At 39.4% G+C, this 13,127-nt stretch overlaps 1 protein-coding gene across 2 annotated transcripts in view; it reads right to left on the minus strand.

Moving 5' to 3' along the window:
- rnf19b (ring finger protein 19B) overlaps positions 1-13,127 on the minus strand; it is a 40,432-nt gene that overhangs the window by 12,387 nt on the left and 14,918 nt on the right. For both annotated transcript variants that reach the window (XM_023394829.2, XM_087170621.1), the window contains exon 2: positions 7,854-9,187. In XM_023394829.2, the coding sequence (XP_023250597.1) occupies positions 7,854-8,524 (671 nt within the window). In that variant the 5' untranslated portion in view covers positions 8,525-9,187. The remainder of the gene's footprint in view (positions 1-7,853; positions 9,188-13,127) is intronic.

Here is a 13,127-nt window from a genome sequence, read left to right on the forward strand (position 1 = left end):
CCTCCTCCAACGGCAGTGACAGGACGGGATAAATTCATGGATATCAAAGGAGACAGGAGTTTGACAAGACAAGACACGAAGTGGCGTCCCTGCAGAGACACCTCACCCTGTGTCAGTGAGGATTTACACATCACTTCTGTCTTAAAAGCTTTCTAACCTAATCTGCAAAATGTGGCTGAGGTTCCTCTAAAACGATGAAACGATAAACTAGCCATAGTGTTTTCAACTGGAATCAAAGGGTCACTTAACGTCACTGAATACTTAGATAACCACATAAACATTCAATTCATGTGAGGGAAACAACAACGCAGAGATGCCAGTTTTGCTTTTTTCTGCGCGCTGTGGTGGAAGCTCTGCTAAACAGAAACAGAACAGCAGACTGTCAGATGAGTAATGAACACAGACGGACGATTTGTTAACCCCTTCCCTGCCTCCAAAGTCACCCTGACCTCTATGTGAATAGCCCTTGTGGTATATCTTTAGAAATCTACAAAAGATGTGTAACTAATTATACGAATGCATGTGATAAATAAACTAAGATGCGTGTTAACAGAAAGCATGTAACAATAATTTCACTAGAGACAGGTGTTAAATGCGTAAGCAACATAAATCAGATCATACTGTAAGAAACTAGAGTCACCTCCTGGTGGTTGTCTGCCTCCTCCTCTCAGACTAGTTCCAGGTTACATCTCTGTTTATCCAGAGTCTTAGAAAATATGAATCATTTGTGTGAAATTTTGTCATAATTGGAGTTATGGCTAAAAAGTGTTTTCTGAGGTTACTGTGACCTTGACCTTTAACCTTTGACCACCAAAGTCTAATCAATTCATCCTTGAGTCCAAGTGGACATCTGTGCATAATTTGAAGGGATTCCCTTGAAGAGTTCTGGAGATATTGCATTCACAAGGCCAAAACCTTTGACCTTTGACACCCAAATTCTAATCAGTTCATCCTTGAGTCCAGGTGAACGTTTTTACCAAATTTGAAGAAGTTCCGTCAAGGTGTTACTGAGATATCATGTCCACAAGAATGGAAGGGACAACCTGAAAACAATGTGCATCCGGCTCTGGCTGGCAATAAAACCTACACATACCAAGAATATTCAATGGGAACTCGAGGTCACACGCGTGTAAAAATAATGCACCTGGACCAATAGCAAATTAGGAAAGTTGGGCTGATGTAGAAACTCCAAAAAAAGAACCTGGACATAACGGTGTACAATAATTCCCAAATAAAGAAAAGGGGATGCCCTGATGAGTAACCCATCAACAGGTGGAAACTCCTGAGGGAATATAAAAAGTTTGTTGGATTCCAGTTCAGTATGTGCAGTATATACGACATAGATCTCCCTATATCAAGAGTGATGTTGCCATATATGTCACGTATAATGGGATATATTATTATCACATATATACATCCTCTAGATATATGAAGATATAAGTTTGTAACATGAAATGCCCGTAGTGAAATTTGTATATGTACATCAAAAATATCTGTGATGAATTTTTACATAGAACGCATATGTTTTCTATGTAAAAATTATGTGTTTGTGTTTTTCTTTTGTTAAGATTACATATTTAAGTTTTTCTTATTAATTTCTCACATATTTTAAACATGCCTAACTTGACATTCTGTGAAAGTGGTCTCAGACTTTTGGACTCTACTGTTTATAATATCAACATATATTGACAGGCTGTGGGATGAATCTATATCTATGTAAAATCTGTCTGCAATATAAGCATACGTACATGTAAATATTTGTATAGGCTAGATACATATGAAATTTCATATATTTCATAAATAACCTTTCATATATGGGTACATATAAAATAAAAATGAATATTTCATATATGGAAATCCCATATATGAACATATATTACATTTACATTACATAGTGTGTGCAAGTGTTGCGGAAGACCTGAAGATCTACTGGCCTTGTCTGAAGAGTTCGGCCACGACACCCTTTTTTTCTTCATCTTAGTTTAAGTTCTTACTATTTATATTTCTTACTTCCTCTATTTTCAATGACATCACACATGGATTTGTATTTGTAAACTTTATAAACTTTTTTGATGAGGGATGTCAAAGCAGTCCATCAAATGGTTCTCACAACATTTCTGTCAAAACCACAAAATGTAATTTGGATTCATCCTCTTTGTACCATGAATGTCTGTACCAAATTTCACATTAATCCATAGTACATTGCCATCCTCTAAACAAACAACTACAGAGACACAGACAGTGATTGTGCTCTTCTTTGGGCCTTGTTGCGGTCCAGAGCACAGGCTGCCACCACAGCAGTCTACTGCAGCGCAGACAGGAATCTGGCCTGATGCTTCCAGGATGGGAGAGAAGAAAGAGAGACAGACAGGAACAGAGATAAGTAAAACAAAAAGGAGATACAGGGGAGGTAAAGAGGTGTATGTGAGATCAAGAGCCGAGATGTAAATGTAAAATGCAACATGACAGAGGCAGGGAGAGAAGGATGAGAGGCGGAGGAGTTTTATGAGCGCTGACATGCTGTGTGTTGAGAGGAAACGTGCACAGACAGTCCTGTCAGCGCTCAGCCCCGCCAAGAGCCACCTGGGAAGCCTGCTGAGCCTGTAAATGCAGCGTTACGACACACACGCGTGCGCACACACACAGACACACACACACACACACACACACACTAATAGCAGGCTGTATTAACACCAGGATGAAGTGAACGTGCATCATTCTGACTCACCTTCACAGTAACATGACAAAAACGGGCGTTACATGTCCTTCAACGACAAAAAAGCACAAAATCAGGAACAGTGACACACACACACACACACACACACACACATACAGCAAGTCTAGTGAGTATGTATTGATCTGTTTAATTAAGTCGCAACTCCTGTTACCCCTGGCAACGCTCCCTCTATGCCGCATTGATAGTCGCTATAGCAACTGACAGCCAGAGGAGATGGCAGAGGGACCACTCTTTGTGCTCACTGGATACTGGGGTCTGACAGTCACACAGACTGAGACCTCATTGGCCGGACGAGGACAGAGGTCAGAGGTGAACAGCTGTGTTGTGACAGTGACGAGATGCATCTGTCAGATTCAGTGTCACTGTCTCGGCTGTAAATATCCTAATCTCTCTAAATTGTTGAGAAAATGATTTTAGATTCATTGTATTTTCTCAGTGAGCTTTTCTGTTGCTCATCAGGATTTATGTGTTTTCATATTTTAAGACTAGTTTTCAAGAAATCCCACAGCTCAGAAAACAATAACATTATTTCATGATGTTGGCAAAATAAATTAGGAATGTTTTGGTAGCCTTAAAGTACCATAGCTTATTTTTTTCTCAAGTATTTTCTCCTTAGAATCTCAGCTCATCAAGAAACCTTTGCAAAGAGACTTTAAAACCCCCTTAGGCCCGTGGGAGCGTATACACTTCCAAACTTCACATTCTCTTTAGAGCGTCATTACTCTGAGACCATTTGATTTAAAGACGTGCTAATGTGTGTGACTTTCTGTGTTGACATTTTTCTTTCTTGATTATGCTTTGCAATGATTTTACCTATAAAATAAGTAAAATCTAAGGTCTGTTTTTTTTCTGTACATAAGTCTTTATTGAGTAACATATATAATTAGCTGAGGTGATGCTGATTTTGAATATGATTAGCACTTGGTGAAACTTTTAAACAGGGTTATTAAAGCAGCATTAACTGATCAGTTACTACGGCTGACATGCAAAAAAAAAATGTTTTGCGGTTATTTTGGCAGATATTGCAATTTCAGTTGGACTGTAATTTTTGCAATTAATATTCACTGAAAAAATGAAGAATGATAATTTTTGTTGGTCTAGTATCAAACAAACATGTTCCTTTATGTTTGGAGAATATGATTTGTAGGTTGGGGCGTCTCTGTAGCAACGTAGCTGTAACGCTTATGGTGCTAACAATGCACAACAATGTGACACATTTTCCCTTTATCAAAAAAATTGCAGCTCCTTCGATTTGGATATTGCACTTAGCCATATCCGATTTCGATAATAAACATTATTATAATCAATTTACAGTCATGTCCCTGGCCACTTGGTGAACCTATATACTCTGGTCTCCACAGACTCTAGAGATTGTTTGTTAAGTGCAAACAATCATCTGTTTTTATCTAATGTAATTTATCCAGTGGAATATTATTGATGAACAATAAATAGGCAATCATACATGTTGAACTGGCACTGATTATGTGTTGATAAATGAGAACTGTTTCTCAGTTATCACTTATATTGTCTCCACATGTGTGCATTGTCTGGTGGATATCTTTCAAAAAAAGATAACATACAAAATCCAGGTCACATTTGCATAAGTTTCCCACAAGTGAGGCCGAGATGCAAAACACACACAGACACTATGTGTCTGCCCATCGTCAGCTGTAAACACTCCACTCTCAGTAATACTGGAGAAATTCACACTTAATCACTGTTTCTGTGGAAGACTCCTCTCCAGTCAGACAGCATGAGGCTGCCAGCAGTGTGTGTGTGTGTGTGTGTGTGTGTGTGTGTGTGTGTGTGTGTGTGTGTGTACACGGAGCTGTTTCTGTCTCTAGCCTCGGCTGTTTGTGGTGAATAATAATTTGGACTTAGTCAACTTATCTGATTTAAAAGGGGGGGTGGGGGGTGACTCACTGTTGCCGTCAGAGAATCGTACCTGTGAACATGTAGGTCAGTGGTGACCTCTCTTCCTTTGATACTGCTGATGCAAACACACAGTTTGGTTTTGGGGGGTTTTTTGTATTGACTAAATTTCATGATCTTCAAAACTTACATGATTAACTGGAACCTTCAACCTAAAATCTTAACTTTTGTCTATGGAATCTGGCCTGAATCATACTCTTCAACCTGTGCAGAGAGAAACTAACATGTAAACCTAAAACAATATTTATAATAAAAGTGATCACATTCTTCTCTTATAGATGTATATTCACATAGTAACACAACAAGGAACAGTAAACACAGAAATGGATTTTCACTGTTACTCAGCGCTCAGAGACTCACAGTCTGACACATTACAGATAGTGAAAACACCCAACCTGATTAAAAGCAGACTGCCATAAAATATGTTATTGATATTAATGTTCTCCAGAGAATACTGTCATTTATATGCATAACATTTCATTTGGCACAACTATCAAGTCAAAATTCTGCATTTTTGTCAACAACAAAATCCATCAAAAAAGATTTGAAAGATTTCCATCAAAATCTCTATTGTTAATTCATGGTCCCTAGATGTTGGACCCTAATGTTTCAATAATTCTCGATACAAACAGTGAAAGCACCAAACCTGATTAAACCTTAAGTCGGGAAATTATATTTCTCAGAAAAGCAGAAGCCAAAGCTGTTGTTTATTCATTAATTCACCATGACATTTTTAATGAATATTCATGCTCCCCAAAGGATGATGGAGAGGATGATTTTGGTGGCACTTGACCTTTCATCTTGAGCTACAATAAAGTCAAAGTTTTTCTTTTAGCATTTAAGTCCACAACAAAATATCTTAGGAAACATTGGCCAGATTTCCATGAAATTTGTGTTGGTTACTAATGGACTCCAGAGGATGAACCCTAATAACCTAATATCTCCCTGTTTGTCCATTTAAGGCCAAAATATCCACCTCCACATACAAAGTCTAAGCTAACTGCCAAGATACTAAAACTATGCTATGTTGACTTCTTCTTCCACTTTTGAAGGAAACCACTGAAATGTTTATCTGTTACATAAATGACAGTTAACATCTAAAGACTGCTCACATTGGCTAACATTAGCCACCATAAGCTGCTGACCAAATAAGGCTATAGCAGCAAAACCACTGAGTGTACTGAATTGCAAAAGGTTGCATTTTATTGCTAATGAATTCAACTTTTCATAAAGATGAAAAGAAGAAGATGAACCCCTCCTGTTTTATACACTCTATAGATTATTGATTCCAACTATGGATTGGCAACTGCCATTAATTCTTGTGTATTTTAATTTTCTAAGACTGGCTTCTATTTTAGATCACTTTTATGTATGTAAATGAATTGTTTATATGTATTTGCATATGCAAACTGCTCACCTCAAATTTCCCCTTGAGGAATGATTAAAATATTTTGAATTTATTTGAATTTCCTCTATTTTCTCTCATGCCAACACCCTTAGGACAGAAACGGTCAACAGCCTACAGACCTGTTGAATGTTCCTGATATTTATGTATGTAATGTATACAGTAGTTTAAAGAATGTACAATATTTAGAAAATATTGTATCATATATATTCTGTACGTAGGTGCAAGAGAAACAGGAATAACCAGAGAAACGCATACGTACAGGTATATACAGACCACACAGACACTATGGCCTTCCCCTGTGACAGCACCAGTATTGCTGTACAAAACCACAGCAGAAAAATATCACTGAAAATCTGCACCCCCCCCCACACACACACACACACACACACTGAAAAACAAACACAATGAATCACACTTGCTTTCTATGATGAAACAAACGCCTCTCATCTGTTCCAAAAATCAGACGAGAGCTGCCATTCCTCCAAAACGCAACTGACTCTCCCCTTCTCTGACCACAGGGCGAGCTCTCAGCCCTCTAACCCAGTTACAGTTTCACTCTTGCACTCAAATTCAACTTCCTCAACCCGCCTTTTTCTGACTAGCTCACACTGGTTCCTGTTCTTTTAGCCTACGGTCATTTATGTGGAATCTGAGGCAATGCCATTCATCTGAAATCCAGGCAATTAGCAGAAAAGGTGGGGAAAAAAACAAAAGGGCAGCTCAGCGAGTGATTTGTTGCATCAGAGAGAAAAAGAGGGTGAAAGAGGAAGAGAAAATAAGAGAAAAGACAACTTCTGGCCTGATGATGATATAAACAGTTTGTTAGCAATGTAGAAAAAGTTGGTGAGCACAATGTCTCTGTAAAACTGTAGAAAACTTTCCATAAACTAATATGACATCACATCCAGCAACTAGTTCAGTCATAACCAGATGTTAGAGCAGTCACTGCTCCCATTTTAAATCTTAATAAAGCCTAATTTTGTTTCTGTATCCAGCCTCTGAAAACTTATCTTGAATGACAATAAATTCTTTCACAGATAAGAAACGACTTCCGGCAACACACCCTGCATTTACTCAAACATCTGTCAGAGATAATGAAAGGCCTCTGGCTCTGATAAATTTTCCCTTTTTGTTAGTTTAGTTTCTGTTTTTGTTTTTTTTTACAATTACTTATTTGTTTTTCTCAACACCTTGACAAGACAAGGTGAATTCCCTCAAGGCCAATAAAGTACATTTCAATTCCGGGAAAAATCAGTGATGCAGTTGAGTACATTTGCCATCTTTATCTCGGATCAGATAACTTTAAAATACCATAGAAACAGGAAGATGGAAACAAACAAATCTGAAACTTAACACTGATGAGCCCAAACCAACCAACCAAGCAACTTGAAGGCTCAATCTCACCTGAAAGACATTACAAATAAACATGATCTAGTTTATTCTAATGTCAATTCCAACCCCTAAATCATCTTTTATCCTATGAGGCCTGGAGTTTCCCAGCACACTCAATCTATAATTGATTCAATCTATAATTGCCTATGTCATTTGTCAAGCAAAAAAGCTTTTTTTGATTTTTTGTTTCATTGAAACTCAAATGTCTTTGGTTTTTGGAATTTAATTTTATGGCATTTGTATAAACTACAACATGATTAATTGATTCATCACAAAAATAATCAACAGAATATAATTGACTCAGCGAAGATACCTGATCAGATAAATGCATTTGATAGTGTCATAGAAATACACCTTGAATATAGACAACAGACAGTTTCTTACCCGCAGTCAGGCGCTGGGCACCATCGGCAGTCCGGATCGGAGGCAAGGCACCTCCGCAGCAGGAACTCTTCGTACTTCGCCAGTAGGGCCGCATCATCCAAGATGTCCGCCACCTGCCGTGGGGCCAGTCTCTCGGCGCACTCGGGGCAGCTGAGCTGGACTCGGCTCTCTGTTATCTCAATGCGGAGGTACTGGCGCAGGCAGCAGAGGCAGGAGCGGTGGCTGCACCCAAGCAGCTCGGGGAGCTGGTCGGCGGGCTGGCACACCAGGCACAGGGGGCACTCCAGGAAGTTGTTCTCCCCAGAGGATGGGGCTCCACCCAGAGATGGCTGGCTGGATGAGAGTGGTTTCGACGGGGTGCCGGAGGCAGCGTCCTGGGGGGTGGTAGCAGCTGTGATGGTGGTGGTTGTGGGCGTAGCAGAGGCTGCGGCGGGTGCTGAGCTCAAGGCAGAAGGCAAGAGCTGTTGTTGTGTGTGGTGATATTGGTGATGATGGGATAAAGGGGTGGCCGCTGCTCCTTTGGGGCCCCTGGTGCCCCGAGAACCCCGTTTGCTGTGGAAAAGGCTGTGGAAGGAGATGCGGCCCTGGCGTTTGCCCGCCGCACGGCACTTAGGGTTGGGGACGCCGCTCACTGAGGAGTGAGGCGACTCTGAGTCCTTTTCTGATCCCATTTTCCCAGAGGAGACACACAGGGCCGGTTATTGTCCCCTGATACACGATAATGTATCACAGAGGGACAGTGAGCTACACAAACACACTCACACACACACACACACACAAAGGAGGATTTGTCCCCTTGTGAGAGCCAAACTAGAATTGAAATGCTATTCAGGCTCCTGGCAGAGAAACTTCAGTCTGTCACGTCCTTCTCTTCTTCTTACGAGAAACAAAACGTTATCAGGAAAAGACAGAAGGAGATAACAGAGAGGCAAACATAAAAAATGAAAGAGACTGCGCAAGTTGAAAGTGGAAGAAAAAAAATTCCCTTCAGCTCCTTGAGTTTCTCTCAAACCTGGCGGCCAAACGGTTCACAAAGAAGAAAAAGTACCTACTCTTTCATCTCCCAGGCAGATGTCGAGGTCAAGCATTCAAGATTCTCTCTTGTCAAACACAAAGATTACCGTCTGTTTCAATGAATGACTCTCTTTCTTTAAAAACAGAGGTGGGTAAAAAAAAAGAAAAGGTAACATCAAAATCCACAGAGCAGAGTAGAGTCTGAATGTTGTAGTAATCCTTCAGTTTGGATTGAATTCTATTCAGCTGTATTCAGAGCCTCTCCTCTGCTCGTCTTCTTTTCGTTCTTGTTGAATACCGGCCTCTCTGAACGGTCTTTTCTGTCAGGAAGAAGAGAGCAGGAAGTTAGCACAAAGAGCATGCTCAGTATGACACACACCTCTCTTATTCCCCTTGCTCTCTCTGCTCTCTCTCTCTCTGCCTCTGCCTCGCTCTTCCTGGGTTTTGATTTGATCATTAACTCTCGTGGCCCTGATCTCACAATCCATCTGTGTTAATTACATTTAAATACACAGACATGCCAGTTAATGCAATAAATGTTACACACACGTATGTGTTAAGTACCCGTAATTACAGAATGAAATACTGTAAAACAACAAATTTTGCATGGAGCAACACATTAAAAATCATCAGTTAAGTATGTGACATCATCAACCGGTCTCACCAATCGTGTAATCATGTGAAACCAGTCTGTCTCTCGCCATGACACTGAGCACTGCGAGCTCTTCCTCCACTTCACACTGCGCTGCTAGTGCCGTTACCATGGTGACACTCACTATGGGCGAGCGTCACCACCGCACACACACACACACACACACACACACACACACACACACACAAAAAGACACGTTCACCTGTGAACGAACACACACACACTGAAAATCACAGAGCACACACATTCCAGCTATGTGCGCACACACACATTACCAGATGTAAAACCACACACACAAAAAGATACATACATACAATAAGAACAGGCATGAAAACACACATACAGACACATGTTTAACGGTATAAATGAACACACAAGTACACATTAAGACACATACACACGCATTACCAAATGCAAAAATGAAAAAAAAAACATACAAAAACACACACGTGCAAAGACCTGTTCAACCCTCTGAGAGAACACACACTAACTGAAAGTCATCAGCCACCCACACAAACACACACACTCCATATGCACACACACAACTCTGGATACACACACAAAAGTGAAAAGTGATAATTATGTATGCACAAACAAACAAACACACACACACACACACACACACACACACAAGCATGATATTTACACCCCGTTTTCCTGCTACAATAACAGGCTGTGTGCGCTGTTAAGTAGTGTGTGTAAGAGACACTTAAAAGCTCCTATGTTAGTGAGTTGCACGTTATGTTTTGAGTTCACATGTGTTTCTGTTGTGTGATGTCATGTTTTACTGTAAATTCAGATGAGAGATTATTTGCTTCTTTATGGGTTAAAAAAACCCTCAAAACTCACAAGAAAACATGTAAAAATGCATCGTCATCATAAATTCCTGAAAATTTGTTACAAAGACGGACGGAGGTTTTCTCTCTCTTTGTCCAGCAAATCTGATTAGGACACACACACACACACACACACACACACACACAGCACACACACATACACACAGACACACACACTTGGGGTAATGCTGACCCAGTGAACGTCAGACCATTCAGGAGATTGTAACCTGTGCGTGTGTGTGCATGTGTGCGTGTTTGTGGATTCACATCACTGACAGATTAGCTGACCGGTCACTGAGCAGCCGGCTGACACAGAGACTGGCTCTGCCAAGTGTTTCCTGCAGGCTAAGCTGAAAAGTCTGAGTCTGTTATAATTTCCAGGTCAAACAGAAAACAGAACCCAGGAACCACAAAACTGATTACACACTGTTATTTTATTTGGATATCTATTTTTAAAGATTTGCAGAAAGAATAAGGAGAACTGGACGAATCTGTCTGTGTGGGATTTGAATATTTATAATCCTATAGATGTGACCTACAGAGAATGAGAAGAAAGGCCTGTAGCAACAAATAGACAGCACTGATTTCCACCAGGAATGTCTAGTTTTTCTCATGACTTCAGTATATCTTAAAACATACAATAATCACATAAAAATATGGCTCACACTGGCTTTAAAGTAAATAAAAGAAACATTTTTATGGTGCATTTACATTGTTTTTAATGGGAGACTGTGATGGCTGTATCAGCAACCACACAATTTAAATAGAATATGGTAATATTCATCCAGTCTCACCACACTTAAAATACAAACTCAAACATGTTTACGGTTTCAAATACTCTCCCACAGCATTATCACAGTCTTTGTTAGGTTTCTTTGCAGTCATAATCAAACTTTGCTTGGTTTAGAACTTTTGGTTTATTGTTACATTTTGACACTACACTGTATTATTATTGGTTTACATTGTTTTGTAATTATCAGTTTGAATAAGTTGAATGAATTAATTCCTCTTTGTCTTTGAGTTACCGTGTGCTGCCTGTGTTGTTATCCCCTTTTGTGTTTCTAATGGGCTGATCAGTATATGTTTCCCTTCCGTCTCGTTTTGTTAGGTCAGTTTTGTTAGCTGTTTTTTAAGTATACTTCTGTTTGATTGACCCCTTTTAAGGGCCCAGTTATTTACTAAAGTAACTTAGTTTCATTAATTTGCGTTTTTGACATGTTTTGGGTGAAATGAAACCATAACAGAGGCAAAAGATGTTTCTGGTAACCAATATTAGATGCTGCTTTTTATGTGTTATTTATGTGTCCACAATGTCATTTTTTTCCACATAAAAGTAAAAAATCCAAGTGTAAATGCACCCAGGATGAACACATAGTAAGCTGTGGTACACAAGCACAACCAGGCATCACATCAGCTGGATGTTAGACAGCTCAGACAGTAATAACAAAAATGGCTGTTACATCTTTATGGATAAGTAACAAGTGCGAGTCTACAGCCATGTTAGGAGCCCCGTGTACAAAATGACAGTGGTGGACATGTTGATGTTAAACAGTTATAATGTTTGCCATCTCTTTTTTTACTGTATTTTTATCTGCTGCTATTGTGTTTTACCTACTGTTGCCTTGTGCAATAATTCAACGTCTCCACCACTTGAGCACCTTGTTATCACAATTGACATGTTGCACCATTTGTTATGTCCTAGTCTATATTATGTCCAGTATGTTTTTATATATTTATATCTATACTTCTTTTACATGACACATTGAGCTGGCTGTGCACGTCTGTTGTTTGGTCTGATTAACAATAAAGTTCACTTTGCTGACCTGGTGATGGTGCTACATTAGATAGAAAGTCAGGGGATCATCAAAGTTACTTAACTTCATCCTGACGGGATCATGAATGTTTGTACCAAATATCCATCCAACAGGTCTCAAGACATTCCACTAAAAACTTAAAATGTCAACCTCATGATGGTGCTACACAAAAGGATGATAGATTCATCCTCTGGGAACCATGAATGCCTGTGAAAAATATCATGGTAATATATCTGATATGTGTTGAGCTATATCAGTCTGGACCAAAGGTTTGGACTGACTGACACTGATATCCACAGGTGTGGCTAAGAAACATTGTGAGAGGAAGAAACGTTACTGATAAAAGAAAGAGAAAGCAGCTTCTATGTTTATGTTAGAGACTAACTTCAATCCCAAGCTCTAGGTTGGAATGAAGGTATGTAACTTATAACATATGTACCATATGTCACATAGAGTCAGTGTGTTTATCTAAACAGCTCATTATGAACCAAACCATAAAAAGAGGAGGATTTCCACATTTAAATTTTTACACACACCTACAAACTGTACAAACACATACACATTCATTAAGTATCTATCTATCTATCTATCTATCTATCTATCTATCTATCTATCTATCTATCTATCTATCTATCTATCTATCTATCTATCTATCTATCTATCAACAGTAACCATGGCAGCTCATCACTCGCCTTCATCTTCTCAGGGTCAAACTGGGTCTTCACCAAAATATGTGTAAGTGTGAAAAAGCCCACAGTTTCTAAATATATAAAATATAGTGTAAAATCTAAAGTCTTATCTCAAAAAGCATCAAGCACCCAGTGCTGTATCCCACACACACTCTGTCTGTGTGTGTACAAGTGTGTGTGTGTGTGCATGTCCTCCCACAGGACTACCATTTGATCCAATGACCCGTGATCCTGGTGCTGAAATCAGACTGGTTAATTTTTCTCTCATG

Source organism: Seriola lalandi, unplaced genomic scaffold (genome assembly GCF_002814215.2).
Source record: "Seriola lalandi dorsalis isolate HSWRI2012SDOR001 ecotype SW California unplaced genomic scaffold, Sedor1 jcf7180002054954, whole genome shotgun sequence".
Taxonomy (NCBI): domain Eukaryota; kingdom Metazoa; phylum Chordata; class Actinopteri; order Carangiformes; family Carangidae; genus Seriola; species Seriola lalandi.